The sequence below is a fragment of the Pan troglodytes genome, chromosome 14, assembly GCF_028858775.2.
Source record: "Pan troglodytes isolate AG18354 chromosome 14, NHGRI_mPanTro3-v2.0_pri, whole genome shotgun sequence".
In the NCBI taxonomy this organism is placed as follows: domain Eukaryota; kingdom Metazoa; phylum Chordata; class Mammalia; order Primates; family Hominidae; genus Pan; species Pan troglodytes.
The window spans coordinates 40,850,129-40,877,879 of NC_072412.2; the positions used below are offsets into that span (position 1 = coordinate 40,850,129).

At 34.8% G+C, this 27,751-nt stretch overlaps 1 protein-coding gene across 4 annotated transcripts in view; it reads right to left on the reverse strand.

Annotated features, from left to right (window-relative positions):
* VWA8 (von Willebrand factor A domain containing 8) overlaps positions 1-27,751 on the reverse strand; it is a 395,962-nt gene that overhangs the window by 209,290 nt on the left and 158,921 nt on the right. For all 4 annotated transcript variants that reach the window (XR_010150666.1, XM_003318022.7, XM_016925242.4 and 1 more), the window contains 3 exons: positions 14,909-15,015; positions 11,303-11,409; positions 5,468-5,539 (listed from right to left, as the gene is read on the reverse strand). Coding sequence is in view for 3 of the 4 variants with exons in the window: in XM_003318022.7 (XP_003318070.5) it covers positions 5,468-5,539; positions 11,303-11,409; positions 14,909-15,015 (286 nt within the window). In the remaining variant the exon portion in view is untranslated. The remainder of the gene's footprint in view (positions 1-5,467; positions 5,540-11,302; positions 11,410-14,908; positions 15,016-27,751) is intronic.

Sequence of the window (27,751 nt, forward strand, 5' to 3'; positions counted from 1 at the left end):
ATAATTACAGTAGGTAGAAAGTAATGCATGCTAAAGTGGTTCTATAATATTCAGCATTATACCCTAAGTGACCCTCAAACATGTATATTTTCATGGTACCCTATCCCACTTGGCAGAAAGGCAGCAATTCTGCTGCACTTACTGGAAAGACTATGTGCTGTGTCATAAAATCTCACACAGAAAATAGAAAGGATTTTTAAAAATCAATTTTATTATAAATAAGGGGCAGGCTACTTTATTTTACTATGACAAGTGGTGCTTGTATTTAGCTTCCCAACAGATGTAAAATCTTTTCTAGTATCATAGATTCTTAGAAAAGATAGTATCTGCAAGAAAAAGGTGAAATTGGGTTTAGTAAAGATGATAAACCTTCAGATACCTCAAAATCAGCACCCATTTTCTTTAATTTCCTCATTGTAAAAGTTGCCACTGGTAACAGAGCAGTCTTGTAAAACATCTCTAGATATAATTTCAAGTGTTGAAACATTTCTTTCATAGAGTTCAGCCAGTTTCTAGTTTGCAAACAGAAGGCTGTGTAGACTGCATATATCTGTAAATGCTTTAGAAGGAGAAAGAAAGGAGACTGAACAATTGCTACACGTGATTCATTTACTTTAAAAATAAGTTATGTGATTAAAATAGGCATTTTCACAGGGGGCTGTCACTTTGCATTTGACTGAAAACACCAGTGACACTACCCCAGGAGAGCTGAGAGTCAATTGTCCTCCACCTATTATCTGCACCTTCATTTGCCTGTCTTGATCTTCTTTGATTGTCTTGTTTCAGAAGATGGAAATAAGGGTGAAGGTGAGCAGGTGCATCAAATATGAAGAAAAGCATGAAATACCATTGACCAATGAAACAAGGCATTTTTTAAAACTACTGAAGAAGGACCTGAGTTACTATCACTGCAAAAATATACATTCCCAAATAAATAACTCTCCTAGATGATCAGCACTCAGAACAGCACAGAGAAAGAGAACACAAACTCTATGCCAGTCCTTAGCAAAGCACAGTTCTGTGGGGTACTGCATTAGCTAAGGAATACTACAGGTGGCTCTGTACTCCCTCGTACCCACCAAACAGAAGCAGCTAAGAGTCTAACCACAGAATCTTGCCCAGATCTTAGCACAGAGGTTACCTTATGAAAACACATTAGAAAGGAATTGAAGTTGGCTAAAGGATTCAAACAGTTCTATTTAGATTTTAACCAGCCGCCTTGGTCCAATTTCCACCCCTTGACCTGGTAAATGCAAGCACAGGCAAAGTTACGTATGATTTAATTAGCTAAATACTAATCAGCACTTTATTATTAGAAATTTAAAAATAATTAGCATTTCATTATTCTGTCTTAGTGATAATGCTGCCAGTCTCTGATCCTGTCATTATAGAATTATATCCAGTTGAATGGGCTACTTAACTATTTACTCTCTTGAGTAGGTAGTCCCTAGATTTTATCTAATTTGTCTCCTTCACTTAAACAGCTGCAAGCTCAGAGAAAAAGACATTTCAATTTGTCTTATAACCCCCTGAAAACAATCCAACTAAGCCTAAATTTTAAATTCATATTACTTCTAAATCATTTTGGCTACTCATTAGGAATTTATTTATTTATTTATTTATTATTATTATTATTATTATTATTTTGATATGGAGTCTCGCTCTATCTCCCAGGCTGGAGTGCAGTGGCACAATCTCGGCTCACTGCAGCCTCCGTCTCCCAGGTTCAAGCAATTCTCCTGTCTCAGCCTCCCAAGTAGATGGAACTGCAAGCGCATGCCACTCCACCTGGCTAATTTTTGTATTTTTTAAAGTACAGACAGGGTTTTGCCATGTTGGCCAGGCTGGTCTCAAACTCCTGGCCTCAACTGATCCACTCACCTCGGCCTCCCAAAGTGCTGGGATTACAGGCATGAGCCACTGCGCCCAGCCAGGAATTTATTTCAGATAGTCCTTTAAAATCTACTAATTAACTCAGCAAGTATTTGTTGAATGTCTACAGTATGCAAGGCATCAGGGAGACACAAAAATAATGAAGACTCTTTATCTCTTTTTCATAGAGATGGTGGGTAAATACATAAATCTAACTAAATCCCAAAAGAAATCTGTAAGTGACCTATCACACTTCAGAGAGTGCAGTCAAGCCTTCAAGCCATAGCATTCACAAGCACTTTATTAAAGAAGCATATACTAGAATATTACAGCCACAAAGACCCCAGAAAATATCCATGCCAAGCCTATAATTTTATAGATAAGAAAAAAGAAAAGGCCCTAATTAGAAGGAATAACTATTTACTCAGTATCACATATCAGTTGATATCACACATATCAATTTACTCAGTAACAATTTACTCAACTATCACAGAGAGTTAAAAAATCTGAAAAGGAAGGAAGGTCTTTGGGTACCCAGCTTATTACTTTTCCATGATGCCACATTGCCACTCTGAGGTTAAGAGAATGTGAATGGGCAAAGATAAGAGAAAGAAGAGAGCATGCTGGCAAAGATTAGAGGTTGAAATGTAACACTGATAAGAAGGTATGTTTGGGAAACAGAGTATTTAATTTGTCTGAGGAAAAAAAGCATTTATGGGGAGAAACCAGACACCAGGCTGAAAGCAGAGCAGGATTAGATCATGGAGGACATCAAATGACAGTCTAAGAGAGTTAGACTTTTTCACTATATAATATAATGAATATAGGTAGCAGAATTTACTTCCAAAAAAAATTCCTTCAACATTGGTATTATAATATAACACTGATGGTCTTAGAGGTTTATAATCAAAGAACAGAAAACTCTTTTGATATGAAAAGGGTCAGCTAAACATAGCAAATTATACTGAATACAATCTCCCTTTGTAATTTCTTCTTTCTCCAAAGTGGAGAGTGGCAGGATAAGAGTACAAGATGGCAAGACAGTGTGATCTGCTGACCACAGATGGCTTTTGCAAAATAACTGATAAATGAAAGTTTGTGCCAACCCGTGGCTCCTGCCTTGCTCTTCGTGGGGATCTTCAACTTGAACGCTCTATCTAGCTGAATCCTGAACCAGTCCTAGACAGGCTTGAAAATCAGTGGGCTTGTCCATCCTTATCAGATGCTGGAGTCCAACCATCTACCTATGGAGCTGTAGCTGCCCTTCCCTCCACCCCACTGCCTAGCTCTTTGCTCTAATGCCTTGTTCCTTTCTTTAGGACTGGAAACAAAAGAGAGACAGCATATTAGATTTTATGCCAAGGTTTGTATAGCACCCTAGGACAATTCCAAAACACTTTCACAGTCTCTGCTTCATTCATCATAAAGCAGAAGCAAACCTCTGTTCTACTTCACCCTTCACTCTGAATAGCTCTCCCCAATCCTCCAGAGGTTAAAACATTCTTCCTGTCTCTCTGGTTACTGGCTAGGCATTAACTTCAACCTTTTAAACTAGAAGACCCTCCTGAAACTCTAATCTATTACCTGCTCAATTGCAAGTGCTACCTTTGCCAAGAAACCAACTGCATCTAACCCACGAAACCCTTAGGATAGCAATACCATGACAGAGATTTCAAAACCACTTGGACTCCATACCTTGACCTCTAGGGATCTTCCTTTTAAAAACCTGCACCTTAGAAAAATTATTCCTCAAGCCCCATTTCTGTATAGTCTTGGTCTATTCTCTTCTCCATGCTGGTCTGCTGCTGCTGGGATGCCAACAGCCTCTGTGTCTCCGGCCATTCAGGTGATGGCAGAAGTTCTGAAAAGGACACACTGAGTGCACCAAGATTTAACTTATAAAGAGTTTGTGAAACTCTTATAAAAAATTTACAAAGTACTTTGGGCTATATACAACCTGAATGTCCACAGAGCCATTGTTTTTCAAAGTGTGATGAGAATGTGACTTCCTGGGTTTCAATATCAAGAGCCAAATTCTGACTGTTAACTGATCTTCATCTTCCCACTCTGGTATATAGGCTCATCTTTTACTGTTCAGTGAAGAAAAATAGGTAGGACTTTTCAAATAGTGGGAATTAAAGGGTCATAAATAATTTATTGTTCTAGTTTTAATTCTTGTTTTAAAAAATGAAACAAGAGAATATTACTTTTAAACTATACAGTGATACACAGGTATTTAGCTGACAGAACTGAGCACTGTGTGAAGTACTTCCCACGCATTATCTCATGACATCCTTACGTTAGCCCAAAGGGACCATACTATTTTTATTCCCAGGTTAGACATCAGGAAACTGAGCCTTAGTAAGATAAGCAATTTGCCCAAAGTCACACAACCATGTGTGGAAGAGTTGCTGTTGAGCCTCTAGTTCTCTAATTTCTAAGCCTATGCACTCAAATCAATAAACCACTCAACTGGCCCATTTTTATTTTTAAATCAGTACTTCAAAATGATAAGTTTGAGAGGCTAAATATATAAAGAATATGTATTACTTTTATAAATACAAAAAAGAAGAAAAAATAGAAACCAAACTTTAGAAGCTTTGTTACCCTTAATTTAAGACCAATTAAAAAAACCAAAAGTGCTGTTCACTGTGAGCCTGAAAATTCAATAGAGAAAAATTATCAGGACCCTGTAAACCTAAAATTTTCATACGTTCCTCCATAAACATACATTGAGTGTCTACTATGTAACAGGTACCATGCTAGGAGCTGAGAACAGAGATAAATAAGAAAAACACAGTCCCTGCTCTCAAGGGACATATAGACAAGTTGCAAAGACAGTCATATGGTATGACTAGTATGACAAAAGGGAGATAAAAGGGAGTAGAAGCAGGAAAAACCTATTCAGCCAGGGACAAGGGAAGGTCTCTCTTCCATGAGTTAAAGGGAGGGTATATGGGAAGGGGACAGGAAGTTCTCCCTGCAGAAGGAAGAGCATGTACTGAGGACCAGAGCAGAGATAAGTAACTGAATAGATAAGGAACTGCAGAGTGCCTCAAGCCAACACAGTGAGAGAAAGAAGGGGCCATGGCTTAGGAATAGAGGGATGGGCAGAGAGTGAATCCTGTACACTGTACTGAAGACTCAGACTATACCTAACAGAAATGGGGAGCCAATTTCAGCAAAAAAGAGAGGCTCAATCAGATTTTAGTTTTACAAGTATCAATCTGACAACAGATACTACAGAATGGAGAGTAGATAAGAACGGGCATAAGGTGGGGATGGAGCTATCATAGGAAACTACCGCTGTAATCCAGGTGACAGGTGAAGATCACTGGGGCTAGAGTGACCGATGTGGACAAGAAGAGTAGATACTTATAAGACAGAATGTACAGAACTTGATGAGAGACAGAATGGAGGATGATTTAAACCTTGAGGTAATTTTGAAGTTTAGAAGGTAGCAGAGTCTCATCCTTTAATTAAACCAGTCATTTAATAGGGGAAAAAATAACTGATTCCAACAAGAAGAAACTTACTGCTTTTAAATTGTTACTATCATTTTTTCATTGGTACCTAGATTTTAGCCATAACTCACCTGGTTGCCAACCAATAATAAGTGTTCTCCAAGGAGAAAGTCTTTCAGCATATCTTCCATCACTATCACGTGCTAGAGAAAAAGGAACTAGGGGTTAACTGTTTTGTACAATCAAGGTTAAATAAGAAAGTTAACTATAAAGATATCTTTATAGAATATAAATATCTATTATAATAAACAATTATCAATCGATTTGATATAACCCAAAATTAAATCTGTGGTTATAAGTAAATTATATAACCATTTAGGTCACTCATACTGAAAACTTGAAATAGTCCACCTGGGCAAAACTAAGCAACTGACCAACATTTCAGAGTTTTTAATAATTCAACTCAAATATTTTTTTACCTATTATACTATGTAGAGTTGGCTTATAATTTAATATAATATTTAAATTGATACTTGCTAATGTAAATATACAAAGGCTTCCTAAAATAACTGTACATTTCTAGGGAACATTTTACATTGACTTGTTCTTAACCATTACCTTTAAAGCTATGGATAGCTTCAGAATTAAAAATATATTATTTACCTTCCACACTTTTTAATTTGAATTATGACACAATATAATAAAAGAACAAGATAAAGGTTGTTCACAATAGCCACAGAGGAAATTACATTGCTCTTTTGTATCTTGAAAAATAAGACACCTGTAAGTAGGTCATGCCGGTTCTTTGGGGCTGGGAAGAGATCTACACTCCAGCACAATTAATATTCCTATTACTTTCTCTTGGTTTTCTGTATCAAATAGCAGCTAAATAAGTACTAAAGTTATTGACGTTCCCTATTTGTAAAAAGGCAAATTAACCTTTTGCAACCATCACATGCTGCAGATATTTTTCTAGTACGTCACTTTTTTTTTTTTTTTTTTTTTTTGAGGCGGAGTCTCGCTCTGTTGCCCAGGCTGGAGTGCAGTGGCGCGATCTCGGCTCACTGCAAGCTCCGCCTCCTGGGTTAACGCCATTCTCTTGCCTCAGTCTCCCGAGTAGCTGGGACTACAGGTGCCTGCCACCACGCCTGGCTAATTTTTTGCATTTTTGGTAGAGACAGGGTTTCACCGTGTTAGCCAGGATGGTCTCGATCTCCTGACCTCGTGATCTGCCTGCCTCGGCCTCCCAAAGTGCTGGGATTACAGGCGTGAGCCACCGCACTTGGCTGCTTTCTTTTTTCAATTTCGTTTATGGTGCTTTATATCTATATTGTATAATATACATATAAATTATATATAATATATAGATATATAAATATATATGATATAAATATTAAAATATACATACTCACAGAAATTTTTCTTTTTACTTGTCAAATTTAATAATATTTTCTTTCAGAGTTCCTTCCTTAGAAGAAAAACTGAGAAAGTGTTTTATCTCCTTCAGGAACAAATGAGTATTCCCTATGTTTATCTTGGTCGTTTTTATTTTCAAAAATGCTTTCAGATATGCCATGGAGCTAGAGTTTTAATAAGGCTTGAAGTGAGATGAGTATATAATTGTCTATTCTTGAATACTTTTAAATGGATATAAGGTGTATGCTTTTAAGAATAAAAAGAGACACTATTAATAATTATGCTGGGACAACAAGTATAAGCAGAAACTATGTTAAGCAAACCAAGATGTACATCATTTTAAGCTGAGTTCTGGTGGTAATATAGCGTGGAGACCTCTTCCTTTTCACTAAGATGAAAAGTCAGTGCCAATTCCAGAAAACACTAAGCTCTTCCAGTAATAAATGGGCTAATCTACGCTGAAAAGTTGGAGTAAGTACCTGAATAGCCAGTTAAAGAAAAAAGCAATGTAAATATTGAAAAATAATCAAAACTATATCTGTGTTCTTCTTTACAATTCTCATGTCCTTCTACTTCATGCCCTCATTATATCTAACTAGATTATTCAAGTCAACAAACCTTAGCTAAGGCTAAAGTCACCGCCAATACAATTCTCTTCTTAGCACTCTTGACCACTTAGTACTGCAGACAATTTCTTAAAAGTCTCCTCTCCCAGTTACCCATTTCCCCTGATTCCTTCCTACCTCCCTAACAATTTCTCCCATAGTTTTCTGAGCTGGATCTTCCTGTAGCAATTCCTTCTTTCTACCTTCTTACATGCTTCCCCTTGTATTCATGGTATGGGGCAGGTTGTGACTATTTGTACCCAGGCACCCACCTGAGGGTTGAGGGAGGGCTGTGTGCAGAGTTGGATACCCACATGTCAGCATTCAAAGACCCACTTCTGACCCTGCTCTCCTTAAATCCTCTCATCTATCTCATGGCTTCAATGACCAGCTCTACACCAATCTTCAACAGCAAAACTCCTCCTCAACTACAGCCCTCTATTTCTGAGTGATCAAACCACTTTGTTATTCCCCAGTCACCTAAATTCAACACACCTAAAACTCAACTTATTACTTTCTCCTGAACTTCATTCTTTATCCTGTATCTTTTTCTCCAGTTAATGGCATCATTTTCTACCAGCTGACCAAACTCCTATTATCATCACCCTGCCCTCCCTTATTCCTCTCTTATCAACATCCAACTAAACAGCACCTGAATTGTTAAGCCACCAAAAATCAACTGCATCTACCCTTTCTTTTCCATCCCCACAGTTTCAAGGTTTTTATCATCTCTAGCCTAGATTTGTATCAGCTAATTAGCTTCTCTAACTTCAGTCTCTCCTTGAGCCAATGTGTTCTTACAGTACTGACACTTCTTTGTTCAAAATCTTGTCACCTCATTTCTCAAAATTCCTTAAATGACTCCTAATACTTTAGGAACAAATGTCATTGCTTACATTCTTGATCTAGTCTCAGCCTCATCTCCTACCACTCTCCTTTTATACTGTGTTTCCAACCATGGGCACGATTTAGAATAATGTTCTGTTTACTCTTCTGTTTACTTTTTCACCAGACATTGTGCTCCCTGAGAAAGAATCTCTGCTGTTCATCTAACACAAAGTTCCACTGACTTGATCTCCTAAATAGCCCTGCAATGTGTCCTGTCCACTCTGTCCCCACTGTCACCTCTTTAGTTCAGATCCTTGATAAATTTCATCTGGACTACTGCAATAACCACCTAACTAGTTTCTCTTTGCCTTAGTTCTAACTCCTAGACAATACTAGAGAGTAAAAGCAAAGTTAGCCAAAGTACAAATGTGCTTAAAATCTTTCAATAACTTCCTCATTCTTCTGAACGGAATCCAAATTCCTTAACTACCAAGACTGAAAAGATCTCACTCTTTCCTAATTCACCAGCCTCTTCTCTTGGCACTCTTCCACTTGCAACCTCAGCTTCATACCAGTGACAACAATTTATATATAGCTCCCTAAATGAGCTACTGTCTCATATAACTAAGTCTCTGCTAATGCTAGTCTCGTTGCCTGAGAGACTCTCCTAATTGGGTCTGGTTGACCAATTTTCTATGATCAATTCAATCTGGGTCAATCGACCTCATCAATGACCATAAGTAAACTGCACATACTTCCACCACACTGTGTAGTAACTATGTGTACTTACTTGCAGATTAAGAACAACTTCAGCCCTAGAGCTGCGTATACTTGTGTGTGTATTTTAATCTCTGTATCCCAATACCTTAGGACAAGGCCAGACTCATAATGGGTATTTTTAAATTCTTACCCATCTAAAACTCCTTAGGCTTATTAAGAGGCTATTATTTCTCTTTCCTCCAACTTCTCCTCCTTACTGCTGCAAATGTAGTATTCCTTAATGGAAGGATTAATGAAGTAATACTCTTTATCAAGAACATTCAAAATCTTACTCATTCTTTTATTAATCCACTCAACACATATTTACTTGGCAGTTACTATGTGCCAGGTACTTTACTATTTGCTGGAAATATTAAATAAAGAAAACATAGGGCTGTGCCTTAGTGATATGGAAAACACATTTTAAGAGTCCATTTCAACACAATGTGGTAAGGACACAACAGGGCATAGGACAACAAGATGATACAGAAGCACCTAAATCTGCAAGAGGCACTGACTACGGCTTCAAAGATGAAGTACAGCATAAAAGGAAGTAATAATAAACACAATGGAAGCAAATTTAATCAAGCTACTGTCCGTACAATTGGTATAGCTAAAAAGTTTTCATTAATGGCTAATTCATAATGCTTTAAGAAGAGAAGGTACGTTTGGAGACAGCTTAAGAAAAGTCCCTCAGGGCCACTGTGTAAAGTTCATGGCAGCCCTGAGTCCTAAATGTCCATGTCACAAACACCATGGCAACAGACATCGTGTTCAAGGGCACAATGGTCTTTGCTGCTACTGTATTTCCTACATTCTTATATCCTGTGAAGTCTTTTCAATCTTTGCCACCATGGAGTTTTTCAAATTGTCATTTATAACTGTTTCCTGGTTCTTTGTCTCTTTGTTCCTTTCCACTATATGAATAGAGTGTAATACTATCAGTGCTTGGAAATAGTATGTTTTCCTCATAATCATGTTTTTGCCTTTGACAGGCAAGTTTTTTTTCTACTTTTGTATCTTATAAGTAGCTTTATTTTCTGTTCATTTGTTTACTGATTGTGCAAGAGCATTAATGCTCCAGAAGAAAAATAAAACATTAGTTAATTGGCTATAAAATGAATAAAAATCAAATCAAGGTTATGCTCTTTTCTACGCCATAAAAAATAATTATAGTTTTGACAGATTTCAGAATTTTTAACCAAGATTTTTATTAAGAATAATATGTCTAGATACCTATAAAGTTAATATAACTTAAAATATATTATAGAAAATTTTAAGTAGGTGTTTTACTATAAAAGTAATACACAGCCACTTGACAGAAAAGTTGGAAGAGAAAACATTTTTATATTATAGGTAATTTTCTCTAAAAAAATTCTTATTAAAGTAAACATCTACAATAAAGCTTTCTAGATACAAACTTATATGTCTTAGTGGAAGGTCCATAATTATTGGCTAGTTTACAAGGAGAGAATTCTCTACCCTCCTCCTTTAAAAAAGAAAGGAAAAGGAAAGAAAAAAAAATACTAGAAACTTGCAGGAAAAAGAAGAGTATGAGAAAAAGGATGCATAGGACATATCCCTCTGAACTACTGAAATCTTTTAACAAGCAAGTAAGAGAGGATGATAGCTCTGCTTTGTTTTTAAAATGTTTATTTTAATTTAAAAATTGCACATAAAATTACATATATAATTATATGTGTGTATGTGTATATATTTTATATATATGTACTTATATATATACTTAATATATACTTAATATACTTAATATATGTACTTATATATATATACTTAATATATATATAATATATATATAATTTATTACCCTAATCATAGCAACCATTCCTCCGATTTTTAAGTACCTTTGGAAAAAATTTTCTGTTTTCTGTCTTACGTCTTAATAAAAGTTGTTCGGCCAGACACGGTGGCTCACGCCTGTAATACTAGCACGTTGGGAGGCTAAAGCAGGTGGATCACGAGGTCAGGAGTTTGAGGCCAGCCTGGCCAATATGGTGAAACCCTGTCTCTACTGAAAATACAAAAATTAGCCAGGCATGGTGGCACATGCCTCTAGTCTCAGCTACTCGGGAGGCTGAGGTAGAAGAATCGCTTGAACCTGGGAGGCGGAGGTTGCAGTGAGCCGAGATCGTGCTACTGCACTCCAGCCTGGGTGACAAAGTGAGACTGCATTACAGAAAAAAAAAAAAAAAAAAAAAAAAGATGTTCAACACTTCATTTTGCATCATCTAAATTAAATTTAGGAAATCACAAAAATAATTACATGTCAATTTCACTTGAATTGGAGTGTACTACCACAATTTAAGTGATTTATCCAAGAACACAAAGCAATACTCTTACCTGAATGTTGTCATAGAAAAGAACATCAGGCACTTTCATTTTCTCATGTGCATTATAGATCGGTGCACTAACAGCACCAATCCTCAGAGTTCCAGATGTTACTTCACCTAAACATTTCACACAGGACAGATAATTATTCATAGCACTGTCCTCAGAGATGCCAAGCCACCCAACACAGAATGCAATACAGCTTCAGTAATATCTGTGGATTTTAATTTAACATCTAAAGAAATAAGCTGGAGAGTAGTAATAAAACACCACAGCTCTAGATACAAAATGCTTCAAAAGGTAACAAATTTTCTTTAAAACAATGTAGATAGAAAACAGTATATATATAACTGTGAGAAACTAAAAAAAAAACAAAACAAAACCAGAATACAGTCAAGCCACCTTCACAAGCTTGTTTGGTCAGAAACTATAACACATACATAAGTTAAATACACCTAAATTCAAAAGCTCCAAAGTACCTTGAATATTATCATTTAGTGTGCACCAATTCAGAAACCCCTTAAGATAATCTCCTATAGCTCTAGTCAAAAATACAGATGAACTAACCTACCACAGAACTCTTAAATTACTATTTTCAGCCAAGTGCAGTGGCACATGCCTGTCACCAGCATTTCAGGAGGCCAAGGCAGAAGGATCACTTGAGCCTAGGGGTTCAAGACTAGCCTGGGCAACACAGAGAGACCCTGTCTCTACAAAAAATTTTAAAAATTATCCAGGCCTGATGGCATACGCCTGTAGTCCCAGCTACTCAGGAGGCTGAGGCAGGAGGATTGCTTGAGCCCGGGAGGTTGAGGCTACAGTGAGCCATGATTGCACCACTGTACTCCATCCTGGGTAACAGAGTGCAACCTTGTCTCTCTCTCTCTCTTTATATATATACATACATATATATTTATATATATACATATACACACACACACACACACACACACTAAAAATAAACATAACAAAATAAATATTTTAAGATTACTATTTTCAAGGTTGGTCCAGGAGGCCTATATTTTCAAATAATCACCCAGGTGATTTTCATACCCAGCCAGATTGGGAAACTGTCTTATGCAATTATTTTGTAATAATAATTATTATATTGTTCCTTATTTGCTTTAAATAGGTTGACCTAGAATACATTATTAGTTCCTGGAAGCCAGAAAACTAAGTAACAAAGCTCTTGAAATCAGGGAACATATCTGCTATGTATTCCCTACAGTAACCAGATATGTATGACATGTTCACTGACATGTTCCAAGTTCAATAATATTAATAACATTAATAGTAGTAGGTATTTTAGTAATACTAATGATTACAATGATAGAAGCTATCATTTATTAAGGACCTTCTATGTGCCAGATCCCAAGCTAAAGCTTCACCTCATTTTTTTCTCATATTATTTCATGTAATTCCAAGAGGAAAGAATGAGAATACTAAGAACATACACTATGTAATTTGCTCAAAATCACCCAGCTAATATGAGTAGAGCTTAAAACAATTTAGTCTAGTCTGACATTCTTTCTACCATATGGGATATATTTAATATTTTGACTCCAAATAACATTGCAACCTGTGGAAATACTTTAGCAAGCAAATATACAACGCCTTAAACAATTCACCCATCTTTTTTTTTTTTCTACTTCAAATAAGAAAATTACAGTTTGTTTCTCCACTAGAATGCAACTTTTGTGCTAAGCGTTTTGGAAGACAATGGAGAAAAGCAACTTTTGCTTCTATGGAGTGCTGTGAACAAATCTGAGCTAAAAATAATTGTCACCCTGTTTAATCACTGTGGAGTGCTACACATTTGACACAGCACAGTAGATCTTAACAGTAACTTCGCCCTTCAATAGATCCTTGCCATTTTCCTTTTGTTTACAAGTTCTACAGGGAAGGAAAACCATGAGCTGTAACACTGAGAGTTTACTATTTATTTACTACCATTAGGTCTCTGAAATAGACCCAGTATAAAACTGTAAAGGGAAAGAAAGAGCAGGGATATGGCAGTGAATCTACTATCTAGTTGCATGTTGAGATGACACACATAATTTCAGATTCAAACAGCATCTGATGCTATCTATGGTTTAGTTTATGGAATACATCCACTCAGCAGATTTACGGCTTAAAGACAAGTTTATTCACTCAACCAATGTTTATTGTTAAAATGTCAGCCTCAAAAAGGGAAATGCACTCAGAGAATGGTGATGCTAGCACTGCTGTGGGAGAAAGTTGGCTAACTATCTTCTAAGAAACCCACAGAATGGCATTATTTTGGTAAATTTGTCAAGGTTCTCAGGCTAGTAGGCTGTAAACCTGATTTTGTCATCACAACTAAGGGCAAATCAAACTTTCAGAAGAATATTAAAGATACGTATTCTGGTTTCTCTCTATATATAATGATGTAAAATCAGAATTGCAAAATATTATATGACAACTGTAACTTTCACATGGACTATGATATACTGGTTGCCATAACCAGCATATTAATTGGAGGGAACCGGCATGGAAAGCCAGTTCCTCATCAGAAGATTGTTGTGTGAACACAGAGAGTTAATTAAATGAATTCTTCACAAGAGAGATGGCCTTAAAGATGAATGGAACCAGACAAGTAAAAAGTCTCTTCACTTAGGCTCCTTATCCCCTACATGAGGCTTAGATGGGCACTGCTAACACTAGCCAGTAACCAAGACCAAACAATCGGCAGTCTGAATGACAGTCGTTCTTTGGATATTTAATAGACTCACTCAAATAATATTGAGAATACAATATTATTCCTTCTCTTTGAGTTGACTCTGCGTATCTGTATTCAGATCCCTCAGTATGCTGAGTTTATAATTTAACTCTAAAAAAAATCTTATTTCCTCAATACCAAATTCTTGTCTCAGTGCAGCCCTAATGATTAAAAGCATCTGCTACAAAGAAAGCCACAACAGTCCCTTTTAAAGAGTAGTCACACATTGGCTGCTTCGATAAAATAGGTATTTACATTTTTAAAAAATTGAAAATCTTTCATTGTGTTCTAATTGAAGAATAGAAAGCTTTTAAATGAAGAACTAAATCTCCCCGAAACTCAAAATTATATTTATGGCTATCCAGAAGAAAAGTACCACAAAAGACAATACAGGTGGAAATGGAATGAATAAGAGGGCATGCATATTCTGATTATTATTTTAGTTTGTATCAACCTAGGAAAGTTTCTCCAACATATCTTATAGGACATTGCTGACCCTCAAAATGTAAACATGCAAAGAAAACAGCATTCTAGATTCACTGGTGAAATACATTTGGAAAAAGTACATTTGTCAAAATTAGACAAGTTGATTTACAGCAGGAATTCTCAGAGTATCAATTAGTATCAATTGTGAGTCTTAAGGGTGAGGGGAATTGTATCTAGTATGTACTGAAATGAAGTAAATATTCTAAGATTTTACTTGTGTTTTTGAAACTTAAAAAAATCAGATTCATTTCTTCAAACTAATATATAAAACAAAGTAGATGAAAACCAAAAACTGTTTAACTGTTTATTTTAACTGGAATTAAAATAAACAGCATCAAATGTTTGTTAATTATTATTTCACTTAAAAAAAAAGAGCCAAATCAAATACTTACATTTGTAATCCTTCAGTTCTGGCTCCAAATTGTCATCAGTATTTATTTCTATTGTAGCATCTGCCAGATTTTTTTCTAATGCTGACCTAGCAAGACTGGGTAAAAACCTGGAGGATGAAGAGGGAGGAAGGGGGAAATGGCTTAAGTCAAAGCTTTCTGCGATTCTTAAATACACACACACACACACACACACACACACACACACACTCCTTACTAATTACAACTAATTAAGGAAGATCAGTCTGGATCTGTAAAATCTAAATCAAACAAAATTTTAGAATAAATATAAACTTAAAGTATGTGTGAATTATATGTTTGTGGAATCTCCTTTAATAAGTAAAACTTATTTGTGATTAGCAGTACTGATTTATGTACAACACTTGGCAAAATAAAATTTTAAATTTGCTTTCTTAAGTACAATTAGTATACTGGCTTATTAAATTTTCTTAAGTAGATTAAACAACAACACTTGGCTGTTCTAGGTTGGCAATCATAAATTCAAACCAGTGGAGATGGATTAATGAGATTTTCTTTAGTTTCTAATATAAACTTCTGAATGAATTTAAGATTATCTAGCTTCATTCTTCCTATTAAAAAATATATCTGCTTATCTATTCTATGTGTATGTTGTCAAAACAACAATCTAGTGAGTGACAGTTATTCTTCAAACAAACAGATTATGAGCATCATGTGCCTGAGGCATGAAACATAGTTTCCCACCCACACAAATAAAGCTATAGCTAGAATTTATGGTCCCAAGTGAGCCAACGGATATGACTTTTTAATCCATGGTACCCATGGTTTAACTATATCACTTTAAATTAACCACTATATGATATAACGTTCCAAATAAACATACTAAGAACATACCACTTTTAAACAATTTGGGTTTTTCACAGCTCTAAATCTTTGGTGGTGATTCCTACAGTCTTGAGTATAATCTCTAATAGTGGAAAGATTGGAGAGCGTGAGGCAGCAAATAGACAAGCATGTAAAGAACTGTCAGATTTCCTGTCCCTGTAAAATTCCAGTCCATATATCTGACATTATCTCTTACCTCCTGCCTCATTTTGGGCCTAGGCTATGATAGAGGAAATTACATAGCTCTATGCTAGTAACTCCTCAGTTCAGCATGAAGTCAGACTTTGCTGCTCATCTCTGAACTTTCGTCATAGTTCTTAGATCATTGCCTCGTTCAAAAACCAAGCCCTCACCTTATCTCCCAGTCCAATAGCTGGCTTTTGTCCTGTTTCCTGAGCCCTTGTCTTGGCACCCTGCTTAACCTTCCTCTTAGCACTATCCCACAAACTAGAGGCTGGCTTGGTAACATTAGGCCCTGCAGCTGCATCGCTATTACTTCCTGTCAGAACACCCTGACTGGCATTGACTATTTTCAGGCTTAGACTTGTTTGCTATTCCCAGGCTTCCCCAACACGTATATAGTCTGCGTGTCAACACATCTTAATGTTGGCCCTGTGTGGAAACATTTCTAGATTACACTCCAAAGCCTGCAGAGAATAGCAAATATGGCATGGATGCCTTCCCTTCACCAATATTGGCAGGCATTGCTTGCTAATAGGGCATTCTTTCCTTCTGAGATTGAACACACTTCACCATTATTCTCAATCTAGCACCCAGACAGCAATATCAATCAAGGTACCAAGGAAGTTGAGATATACTTACATCTAGAACATTCTAAGATATTGGCCCATCCAACAAATGAGGAGAATGGAACATATCAGGTGGTGTGAGGCCAATCCTAATTTTTTTCCTAGATTTTAAGGGATTTGTTAACTGTTTCCTTTCCCATTGCTCACTGATATTTTTTACTTATTTTTTCCCTCTCCTCCCTTGGCCTTGGTAAAATAAGCAAATAAATGAATGAATGAAATATTACTCTTTACTATCCTAGCTTCCCAAAACCAAAGCAAGCACATACCCTGTTGCAAATTTTCCAAGTGTACTTATAACTATTATGAACAGCCTGGTGTCTTTTAAAAGTAATTATTACATTTATCATATTTATTCATTTTACCAACAAAAAAAAATTGGAAAAGCTCTAGTCTCATTAGGTTTTGGTTATAAGAAAAACTAAAGAAAGATTCAGCTACACTCTGGGGAAGTCAAAAAGAGAAGTATAGTAGTTACGCTAAGCTAACGCAAATAACTGTCTTTGTCACAGGAGTGGGATAGGATCTTTAGATTAAGGAATAAGATAGGACTTCTCAGGATGGTAGCAAAGAAGTCTGTTAAGGGTCGGGGTATTCTCAAATCACCAGCGCTAGGAAGGAGGGGTGTTACTTGCAAGAGTGAAAGAAAAAGACTGAGGGGTTCTGTGGATACTAGGCAGTCTTTGACTTCTATTCAGAATGTAATTGATTAATTAATTTGTACTTGTGATTTTAAATCTTAAATTTCCAAATAGTATTGGAATATTTAAGATAATTTATGGTACAGCCTATTTATAAATTTAATTGACTATATTTGTGCATTAATTACTCAGGAAGGTTTTGTTTGTTCATTGAGACATCCAAAGTATGTAAAAGGAAACAGAATATATAAAATTTATTAACCATTTCAAATGTTTGAAGGTATTTTATTTAGCCGAGTTTTATAAATGGAACCAGACATTTTTCAAAGGCTTTTCAAAGTGATGGTTAATATCTGCTAGACTTAATAGTTAACTGAATGAATGAACAGAAAAGCCTAAAGAAGGTCTCAATTTTTTAAATTATAACACCATAAAACTGAATGCCAGCTTCTAAAACCAAAAATAAATCCCCAAATAGTCTTTCCTGCAAGCAAAACGATTCTTCCAGACAACAAAAAATTCACACCAACAATAATCTTCTAGTTTTAACACTGTGTATGATTAGTTCGATCAGACTTGTGATTTTTAAAATTAATTACTAACAGCTTAAACAGTGAAAATTTTATATAGATGTTACTCACTTTGCTTATTTATTTATTTATCCATAGGTGTTGATCCCAAATATTTTATATCCAAAGGGAATTTCTGACAACTGCATGCAAATTGAGTTTTTGACAAATAGAATAATTTCCTCATTACTTCAATATCAGAAACAGTTAATCTTCATTTCTGATTAAATTCTTACAACTGTGTTTAAAATTTCTGTGCTAAAGGATCAGCATAGAATTGAATTTTGAGGATCACCTCAAAATTTTCCAGAAGTAAATAAATTAATGAAATACCAAACACTTGAATGAAGTAGAACTCTTATTACAGAGACCTCTAATTAATTTTTCTACAATAAAAGTATTTTTGGAATGCAAATTACTTGAGAATTTCCTAATCTTCTAAATTCTTCCCTGTAGTTCCTTAGGTTTACAAATATCTAGAAAATGAATTATGCATCAAGCTCTGAATTGATGTTCACTTTATAGGGTATGAGGATGAGGTACTTAGGGAATTCATCAGATAAAAATTGTTGCAATCTTAATGCCATTGGCATAAATATATGAGTGATATTTTTAAAATTACATTAACAAAAAAAAGCCCAACTAATATTTATAAATTCAATGTTTAATAAATTTAGGTTAGATAATTTATCTTGATTTTTGTCTGCTTCATAAAGTTCTTTGTGAAAATAAGTTATATCAATCTTTGTTTTAAAATTTTCCACAAAATCCAATTCCTTTTCACTGATTCAATATAAAATGAGTTTATTTTTTTAAAAAAACAATAAAATACTTTATGAATCAATAATTTTGGGTTCCTTCCTGCCACTGTGTTATTCTAAAGAGAAGGTTAGTAAGAAGGCTTTTGAGTCTGCAGCCTTGCTAAACTCAACAGATGATGCATAAACAAAATAGCTGTTTTCTATTCATTTCTGGTTGAAAGGGTCATGGAGTGATTAGAAAATAAGAATTTTTTTGTGGTCAGTTGATAACACTGGAAAAATTAGTCAACTATTTGATTCAGTGAATATGTATGAGAATGAAAAGTAACCAATTTTTGTTTTTCAGTTTTTTTAATTATGAAATATTTCAGTATTTCAGAAAATTAAAGAGATTATAGAAAATTATGAAGACTATTAAACATTCTATTCATCTCTCTCCATCTCTAGAGAGAACTCTAACCTTGAAACTGGTGTGTATTTGTTGTCCATATTTTTATATTTTGCTACGTAAGTGTGTATGAATAAAAAATATATTGTACTGTTTATCACATTTAACATTTTGTACAAATCACATCATATACTGAATCTCCTTTTGCAACTTTTTTACTCAGTGTTAAGGTGTTATGATAGATAACTGTAAATACATGCAATTTACTTCATTTTGACTGTTGTAAATTATTTTATCATACAACTATATCAATTTATATATTCATTTCCTACTGATGGACAGATGGGTTGTTTCCAATTCTTCATTATTACAATGATACAGTGAACATTCCTGTATATACCTCCTTATATACACATGTAAGTCTATCTTTAAAGCAGATATCGAGAAGTGGAATTGTCAAATCATAGAGTAATAATATATTTAGGTAAAAAAAAAGTGTTGAAACTTCCATCCCAACAGCAGTGATGAAATTACATTCCTCGCCATTCATAAAAAATGTTACTACAAGTAAAAAATTTAAAGTATAAAATGATAGCTGATTATTATTTTAAATTTCATTTCACTGATTATTAATGAGGCTGAGCATGTTTTCAAATGTTTATTGGTCATTTGAATTATTTAAACTTTGCATAAATATCTATTCATTCTTTGACCATTTGGAGTTAATTCTTTTTCCTTATTAATTTGTAGTTACTTTATAGTCCCTGAATGCCAGTGCTTTCTTAATCAAAAATCATCCAAAACATCTTTCCTAGTTTGTGGGTTATAACTTATAGTTTATAGTGTCATATAACTGGATTTTACCTTTTGTGTGGGATAAATTGGAAAATCTTTATTTATAACCATGTATTGACAAGCCAACATTGATTTACAATGCTACATCTTATATACTAAGTTCTCACAAATATGTGGGTTTGTTTCTGTGCTCTGTATCTATTCTAATAGTCTATTTGTTTTTCCCTGTACCAACACATACTATTATAATGAATACAGATTTAGAATTAATATTGATATCTAATAGGTTAAGTATACCCTCATTAATCTTATCAAAATTTCTTGGCTATTAGTAGCCTATTATACTTTCATGCCAATTTTGAGACCAGCTTGTCAAATTCACTATAATCTTGTGGGATTTTGACTAATTATATCTAAATATCAACTTGGAGGGAAACAGTTTTACAATACTAAATCTTCCATTTATTTGTCTTCTTTTATAACTTTGAATAAAGATGTATACTTTTCTCCATTAAAGCATTACATGATATTTATTAGATTATTCTTAGTTGTGCAAAGCTTTCTACTATTATTTTGAATGAAATTTTTAAAAATTATATTTCCTTATTGATTGTTACTGGAGTATAGGAAATGTCATTGATTTGGGAGTATAAATAACCTCACTAAACTCAATTTGTTCTAAATAATTTATTTGTATTTTCTCTTGTATTTTTAATGTAGCTAATCATATAACCTAGGGCAAATGTACTTGCTAAAAGTGCTGAAAGATTATTCTTGTTTTGGTCCTAACTCTAAAGAAAATGTGACAAGTATTTTGCCTTAAGAATATTTGCTGTAAATTTCTGGTAGATATTCTTTATGAGATTAAAGAATTTCCTTTCTGCTCGTAGTTTACTAAGAATATTCCAGATTTACTAAGTTATATTTGTTTTTGCTTTGGTTTGTTTTTAGGGCTGGCTATTGAATTTTATCAAACACTTTTTCTCCATTTAGTAGAATAATTTTTCCTCAACTAATAAGAAGATGAATTAAAAAACAGAATATCAAACCTTGACATTCTTGAGGTAATTCCAAATTGCTCATGAATCTTTAAATATAATATACCTACATTTGAGATAAATAAGAAATATATGTTTTAATAGACGGAAGTGAAAAGAGGAAATCTCAGAAATAAACATTACCTTTTTCTGACTGATTGAATGTGTCCTCCCTAAGATTCATAGGTTGAAATCCTTTTGCCCATAGTAAAATTGTCAATTAAAAATACAAATTTAGGTCGGGCACGGTGGCTCACACCTGTAATCCCAGCACTTTGGGAGGACAAGGCGGGTGGATCACGAGGTCAAGAGATCGAGACCATCCTGGCCAACATGGTGAAACCCCATCTCTACTGAAAATACAAAAAACAATTAGCTGGGCCTGGTGGTGCGCGCCTGTAGCTCCAGCTACTCAGAATGCTGAGGCAGGAGACTTGCTTGAACCTGAGAGGTGGACGTTGCAGTGAGCCGAGATCGTGCCACTGCACTGCAGCCTGGTGACAGATCAAGACTCCATCTCAAAAAAAAAAAAAAAAAAAATTAAATTGAAAAGAATATTTGCTGCATGTGGCTAGCCAGTTCTCCCAGCACCATTTATTAAATAGGGAATCCTTTCTCCATTGTTTTCATCAGGTTTGTCAAAGATCAGGTGGTTGTAGATGTGTGATCTTAGAATTTCTGAGTTCTCTATTCTGTTCCATTGGTCTACGTGTCTGTTCTTGTACTAGCACTATGTTGTTTTGGTTACTGTAGCCTTGTAATATAGTTTGAAGTCAGGTAGTGTGTTGTCTCCAGCTTTTTTTTTTCTTAAGATTGTCTTGGCTATACAGGCTCTTTTTTAGTTTTGTATGAATTTTAACATAGTTTTTCCTAATTCTGTGAAGAAAGTCAATGGTAGTTTAATGGGAATAGCATTGAATCTATAAATTAGTTTGGGAAGTATGGTCATTTTCATACTGATTCTTCTTATCCATGAGTATGGAATGTTTTTCCATTTGTTTGTGTCCTCTCTAATTTCCATGAGCAGTGGTTTGTAGTTCTCCTTGAAGAGGTCCTTCAATTCCCTTGTTAGCTGTATTCCTAGGTGTTTTGTTCTCTTTGCAGCAATTGTGAATGGGAGTTCATTCATGATTTGGCTCACTGCATGCCTGTTGTTGGTGTATAGAAATGCTAGTGATTTTACACATTGATTTTGTATCCTGAGACTTTGCTGAAGTTGCTTATCAGCTTAAGAAACTTTTGGGCTGAGACAATGGGATTTTCTAGAAATAGGATCATGTCATCTGTAAACAGATAATTTGACCTCCTCTCTTCCTATTTGGATGTGCTTTATTTCTTTCTCTTGCCTGATTGCCCTGGCCAGAACTTCCAATACTGTGTTGAATAAAAGTGGTGAAAGAGGGCATCCTTGTCTTGTGCCAGTTTTCAAGGGGAATGCTTCCAGATTTTGCCCATTCAGTATGATATTGGCTGTGGACCCCATCCTTATGCCTTATACAAAAATTAACTAAAGATGGATTAACAACTTAAATGTAAAACCCAAAACCATAGAAACCCTGGAAGAGAATCTAGGCAATACCATTCAGGACATAGGCACAGGCAAAGATTTCATGAGGAAAACCCAAAAGCAATTGCATCAAAAGAAAAAAATTAACAAAAGAGATCTAATTAAACTAAAGAGCTTCTGCACAGCAAAAGAAACTATCATCGGAGTGAACAGATAACATCCAGAATGGGAAAAAAATTTTGCAATCTATCCATCTGACAAAAGTCTAATATCCAGAATCCACAAGAAACTTAAACAAACTTACAAGAAAAAAACCCACCCCATTAAAAAGTGAGCAAAGGACATGAACAGACACTTTTCAAAAGAAGACATTTAGGCAGCCAACGAACATGAAAAAAAGCTCAACATCACTGATCATTAGAGAAATGCAAATCAAAACCACAATGAGGTACCATCTCATGCCAGAAAAATAGCAATTAGTAAAAAGTCAATAAACAATATATGTTGGCTAGGCTGTGGAGAAATAGGAACGCTTTTACACTGTTGGTCGGAGTATAAATTAGTTCAACCATTGTGGAAGACAATGTGACGATTCCTCAAAGATCTAGAGGCAGAAATACTATTTTACCCAGCAATCCCATTATTGGGTACATGCCCAAAGGAATATAAATCATTCTGTTATAAAGTTATATGCATGCTTATGTTCATTGCAGCACTATTCACAATAGCAAAGACATGGAATCAACCCAAATGCCCATCAATGATAAACTGGACAAATAAAATGTGGTACATATACACCATAGAATACTATGTAGCCATAAAGGAATGAGATAATGTCCTTTGCAGGGACATGGATGGAACTGGAAGCCGTTATCCTCCACAAAATAACACAGGAACAGAGATCCAAACACCACATGTTCTCACTTATAAGTAGGAGCTGAATGTTGAGAATACATGGACACATAATGGGGAATAACACACACTGGAGCCTCTTGAGGTGGGCGGGTGGGGGGAGAGCATCGGGAAGAATAGCTAATATAGATCCTGGGCTTAATACCTAGGTGATGGGTTGATCTGTGCAGCAAACTACCATGGCACACCTATGTAACAAACCTGCACCTCCTGCACATGTACCCCAGAACTTAGAAGTTGATGGAAAGAAAAATAAAGAAAAAAATAAATAAAATGCATCTAAAAATGATTCATTCTAGGATCACAATAATGTTACCTTGATAGTAAAAGGTATGATTACTATAAAATTGTTCATAATTTGAAATTACTCATAATTGCTCATGATTTGTTAATATTTTACTTAGAATTTTTGCATCCATTCCATGAGCATTTATAATTGCATAATTTATAATTTTCCTTTCATAAATTATTCTTATCTGCTTTAGGTGTCTAGGTTATACTAGACTCAAAGTGAATTTCTATGTTTTCACCATTTCTCTATTCTTTGGAAGTTTATTTAAGGCAGGGATTCTAAATTTCTTGACAATTTGGTACAATTTGACAATAAAACCACTCAGGAATGGTCTTTTTTAATGAAATTTTTTAACTACCAACTTTATTCCTTTAATGGTTATGGGTCGATTTGAATTTTCTATTCATTCTTGACCAATTTAGGTAATACACATGATTCCAGAAAATTGTCTTTTTTAGTATAGTTTTCATAAATATTGACTTTATTTTCAGTTATGCTTTTTCCTTTCCAAAATAACTAAATTACTTATTTGTTCTTCCTCTCTTTTACACTAATTAAATTTACCAAGGCTTTATCTATTAATATTTTCAAAGAACTACCTTTTGGTTGGACTAATCTTTTCTATGATTATTTTGTTTGTTAGTTCATGAATTTATGCCCTTAACTTCATTATTCCATTCCATCTACTTTCTTTGGGTTTAGTCTGTAACTTTTTACTAACTTAAGTTGAATGCCTGGCTCACAAATTTTCTTTCTCTATTATTTTCAAGTGTGTGAGTTTAAAACTTAAAAAAAAAAAAAAGTTACCTTAGGTGTATCATTAAAGTACTGAAATTCAGTTTTGGTCAGAGTTGTTAATATTTCATAATTTTCATTCTAATTTCTTCTTTTGATGTCTGATTTAAATTTTCCAACTAAATAGGCTTTTAAGTGTATTTTTTGTTATTGCTATGAATTCTGTTGCTTCTTGGTTGGAGAATGTGATCTTCATGACAAATATTCTTTGCTATTTACTGAAAAACCGATTTTTTTTCTTTTTTTTTTTTTGAGACAGAGTCTTGCTCTGTCATCCAGGCTAGAGTGTAATGGTGTGATCTTGGCTCACTGCAACCTCCACTGCCCGGGTTCAAGTGATTCTCCTGCATCAGCCTCCCAAGTAGCTGGGATTACAGGCACGTGCCACCACACCCAAGTTTTTTTTTTTTTTTTTTTTGTATTTTTAGTAGACACAGGGTTTCACCGTCTTGGCCAAGCTGGTCTTGAACTTCTGACCTCATGATCCACCCACCTCGGCCTCCCAAAGTGCTGGGATTACAGGCATAAGCCACCACACCTGGCCAAAACTGATTTTTTATCTAGTTTATGGTCAGTTTTTGATACATGGTACAAATGTCTTGTGTGCTTGAAAAGAATGCATATTCATTGTCCACTGGGTATAAAGTCCATTATATCAAGTTTGTTAATGGTTTTGGTAAATCTCTATCTTTACTAACTCTTAGAATATATGATCTGTCAGTTTCTGAAAAAAGTGAGTTTTGAAAACTCTCATTATAACTGTTGATTTGTCAATTTCTCCTGTCTTCAATTCTGATTGTTTCTGTCATACAGTGTTCCTTCTTAGGTATAAATGGCTAAGGAGTATTAAATCTACTAAATGAATTTTTTGTTCATCTTCTTCATCCCCAATCATGCTTTTGGCCTTGAAGTATATTAATAGTAATATATTTCTTCCCTTTTGGTTAGTATTTGCCTGTTCTTCTTTTTACACCTTCACCTCTGATCTTTCTATATTATCTTTTAAATGTGACTCTTGTAGCAACATATAATTGGTTTTCGTCTTTTAAAATCTTAATCAGAATCTCTAACTGTTATCTGGAAAGTTTAATCTTGTGTAATATTTGTGCTCACTTCTAACATTATTTCATGTTTACTCTTTATTTTTTCTTTCATTTCCACCTATGTTGTGCTGACAGGTATAACATTCCTATTTGCTTATCTCTACCACCACTGGATTTATTGATTTATTTCCTTTTTTATTTGTGGTTACTCAAAATTTACACACACATACTTGAACTAATGAAGTCTAAAATTATTCAATACTTCTATTCTCTTCTTAAACAACAGAAGAACCTAAGAATGCATTAATCTCTTTTTCCAGTTTCTATAAGTTTTTAGCTTCACCCTGTTGTTAAATACTTCCCTATATTGGTATTCATTTTTATTGCTTTGTTTTTCACAATACATTTAAATTTAACAATATATTTGCCTATTTCCTTTCTCACCGTAGTTTCCTGCATGCCAGTCTTTTTCTCTGCATTCAGTCTCCTGCCTACTGAAATATATCCTTTAGTAGTTCTTTAAGTAGTGCTGAAAAAACTACTAAATGTAGTAAGCTCAGTCTTTAGCTGAAAATGTATTCCGCTAGGCAAAGATTTCTGGCATTGATAGTTATTTTCTCTCAACACTTTCAGGATACTATCCAATCCTGGAATCTACCATTGCTGATGTAAAGTTGTCGGCTTGATATTTTTTCTCTTGTATCTTTTTCCATTGTAAGTTTTTCTCTTTGTCTTTAATGCTGTGCAGTATCATCACAATGTATGTAGGTGTTGATTTGTTTTTATTTGTCCTACTTGGGAACCGATATATTTCTTCAATCTGTAGACTCATGTCTTTCTGCTTTCTGTTCTGGAATTCTCCTAACCATTGCCTCTTTGAACAATTATTCTCCCTCAGTCTCTTTATTCTCTCTTCTTAAATTCCTATTAGACATATGTTGGACTTTCTTATCTTATTCTACATGTCTATTAACAACCCTTTCAGGTTTCCTATCTCTTCACTTTGCTGTGCTGCATCCCAGGCTATTTTCCCTCCACTTCATTCTCTTTTCAATAGTCTAATTTACTAATTAAGTGCTTATTGAATTTTCTTTGATGGTTTGTCCATTTGTTTGTTTTCTTTCAATGACTATATTCTTCAATTGAAAAAGTTCTGTTTGTTTGATTTTTCTTTCAGATCTATCAGTTCATTTTCTCCTCTATCATAGTCATCCCGTTTTTAATTCCTCGTAAGTTTTAATAACCTTAAACATACTTATTTGATAGTCTCAAATTGTTCTATTATTTTTAGTTCTTGAAGTTCTATTTCTTCTAAATGTTGTACCTGCCAAATCTCTTATGGTTTTTTCCCCCTAGATATGGTTTATTACTTTTTACAATGACCAAATATTCAAATAGGATATTTAGTGTACTGATCTTGTAAAAGTATTTGCCACAGATTGGTTTTCAAGGTTGGTGTTTTCTACTAAGCCTCCAAGTAACTAAATGATCCTGGATAAGTTTTTCATGTTAACTTCGTACTTTTTGGTTACTACCTTTACAGACGGCATCAACATGGACCCTCACACCTGCACCTGAGCAATGTGGGGCATTTGATTCCTCATGGTGACAGTTTCTTTCCCACCCCAAGCTCCAGGGAGACGGTAAGCTTTCTCATCATTTCTCTGGGCTTGTGGGAAAACATTTTTTAGTCTATGGGAACAGGGAGCACTTCCAGACTCTATTCTTCATGCAGAAATCTTAATTAAAACCTCTCCACCTCACATATGCCTGCAGCCACGTCCATTGTCCCCAAACAGATATTAAAATCCAGCATTAGACCACTTAGCCCTATTCCTATTTGAAAGCCTCTTTGGCAGCCATGATATCATTATTATTCTCCTTATTCCGGTATTGCTTTTTACTTCATTTCTTCTTCTTTTTAAGTATTAGCTCTATTGAGATATAATTCAGATATCACACAATTCACCTATTTAAAGTATACAATACAATGGTTTCTAGTATATTCACAGAGTTGTGCAACCATCACCACAAGCAATTTTAGAACATTTTTCTTACCTAAAAAAGATCCCCCGTACCCACTAGCAGTCACCCTCCCTTTCTACCCCCAAGTCTACCTGGCTTCAGGCTACTACCAATCTACTTTCTGTCTCTATGGATTTGCTCTATTCTGGATATTTCATGTAAATAGAGCCAAACAATATGTGGTCCTATGTATCTGGCTTCTTTCACTTAACATATTTTCAGGGTTCATCCATGTTGTAACATGTATCAATACTTCATTTCTTTTTGTTGCTAACATTTCATTGTATGGATAAAACACACTTTATTTATCTGTTGAGCAGTTGATAGTCATTTGTTTCCAGTTTTTCACTATTATGAATAATATTGCTATGAACATTCATGTAGAAGTTTTTGTGTGGACCTGTTTTT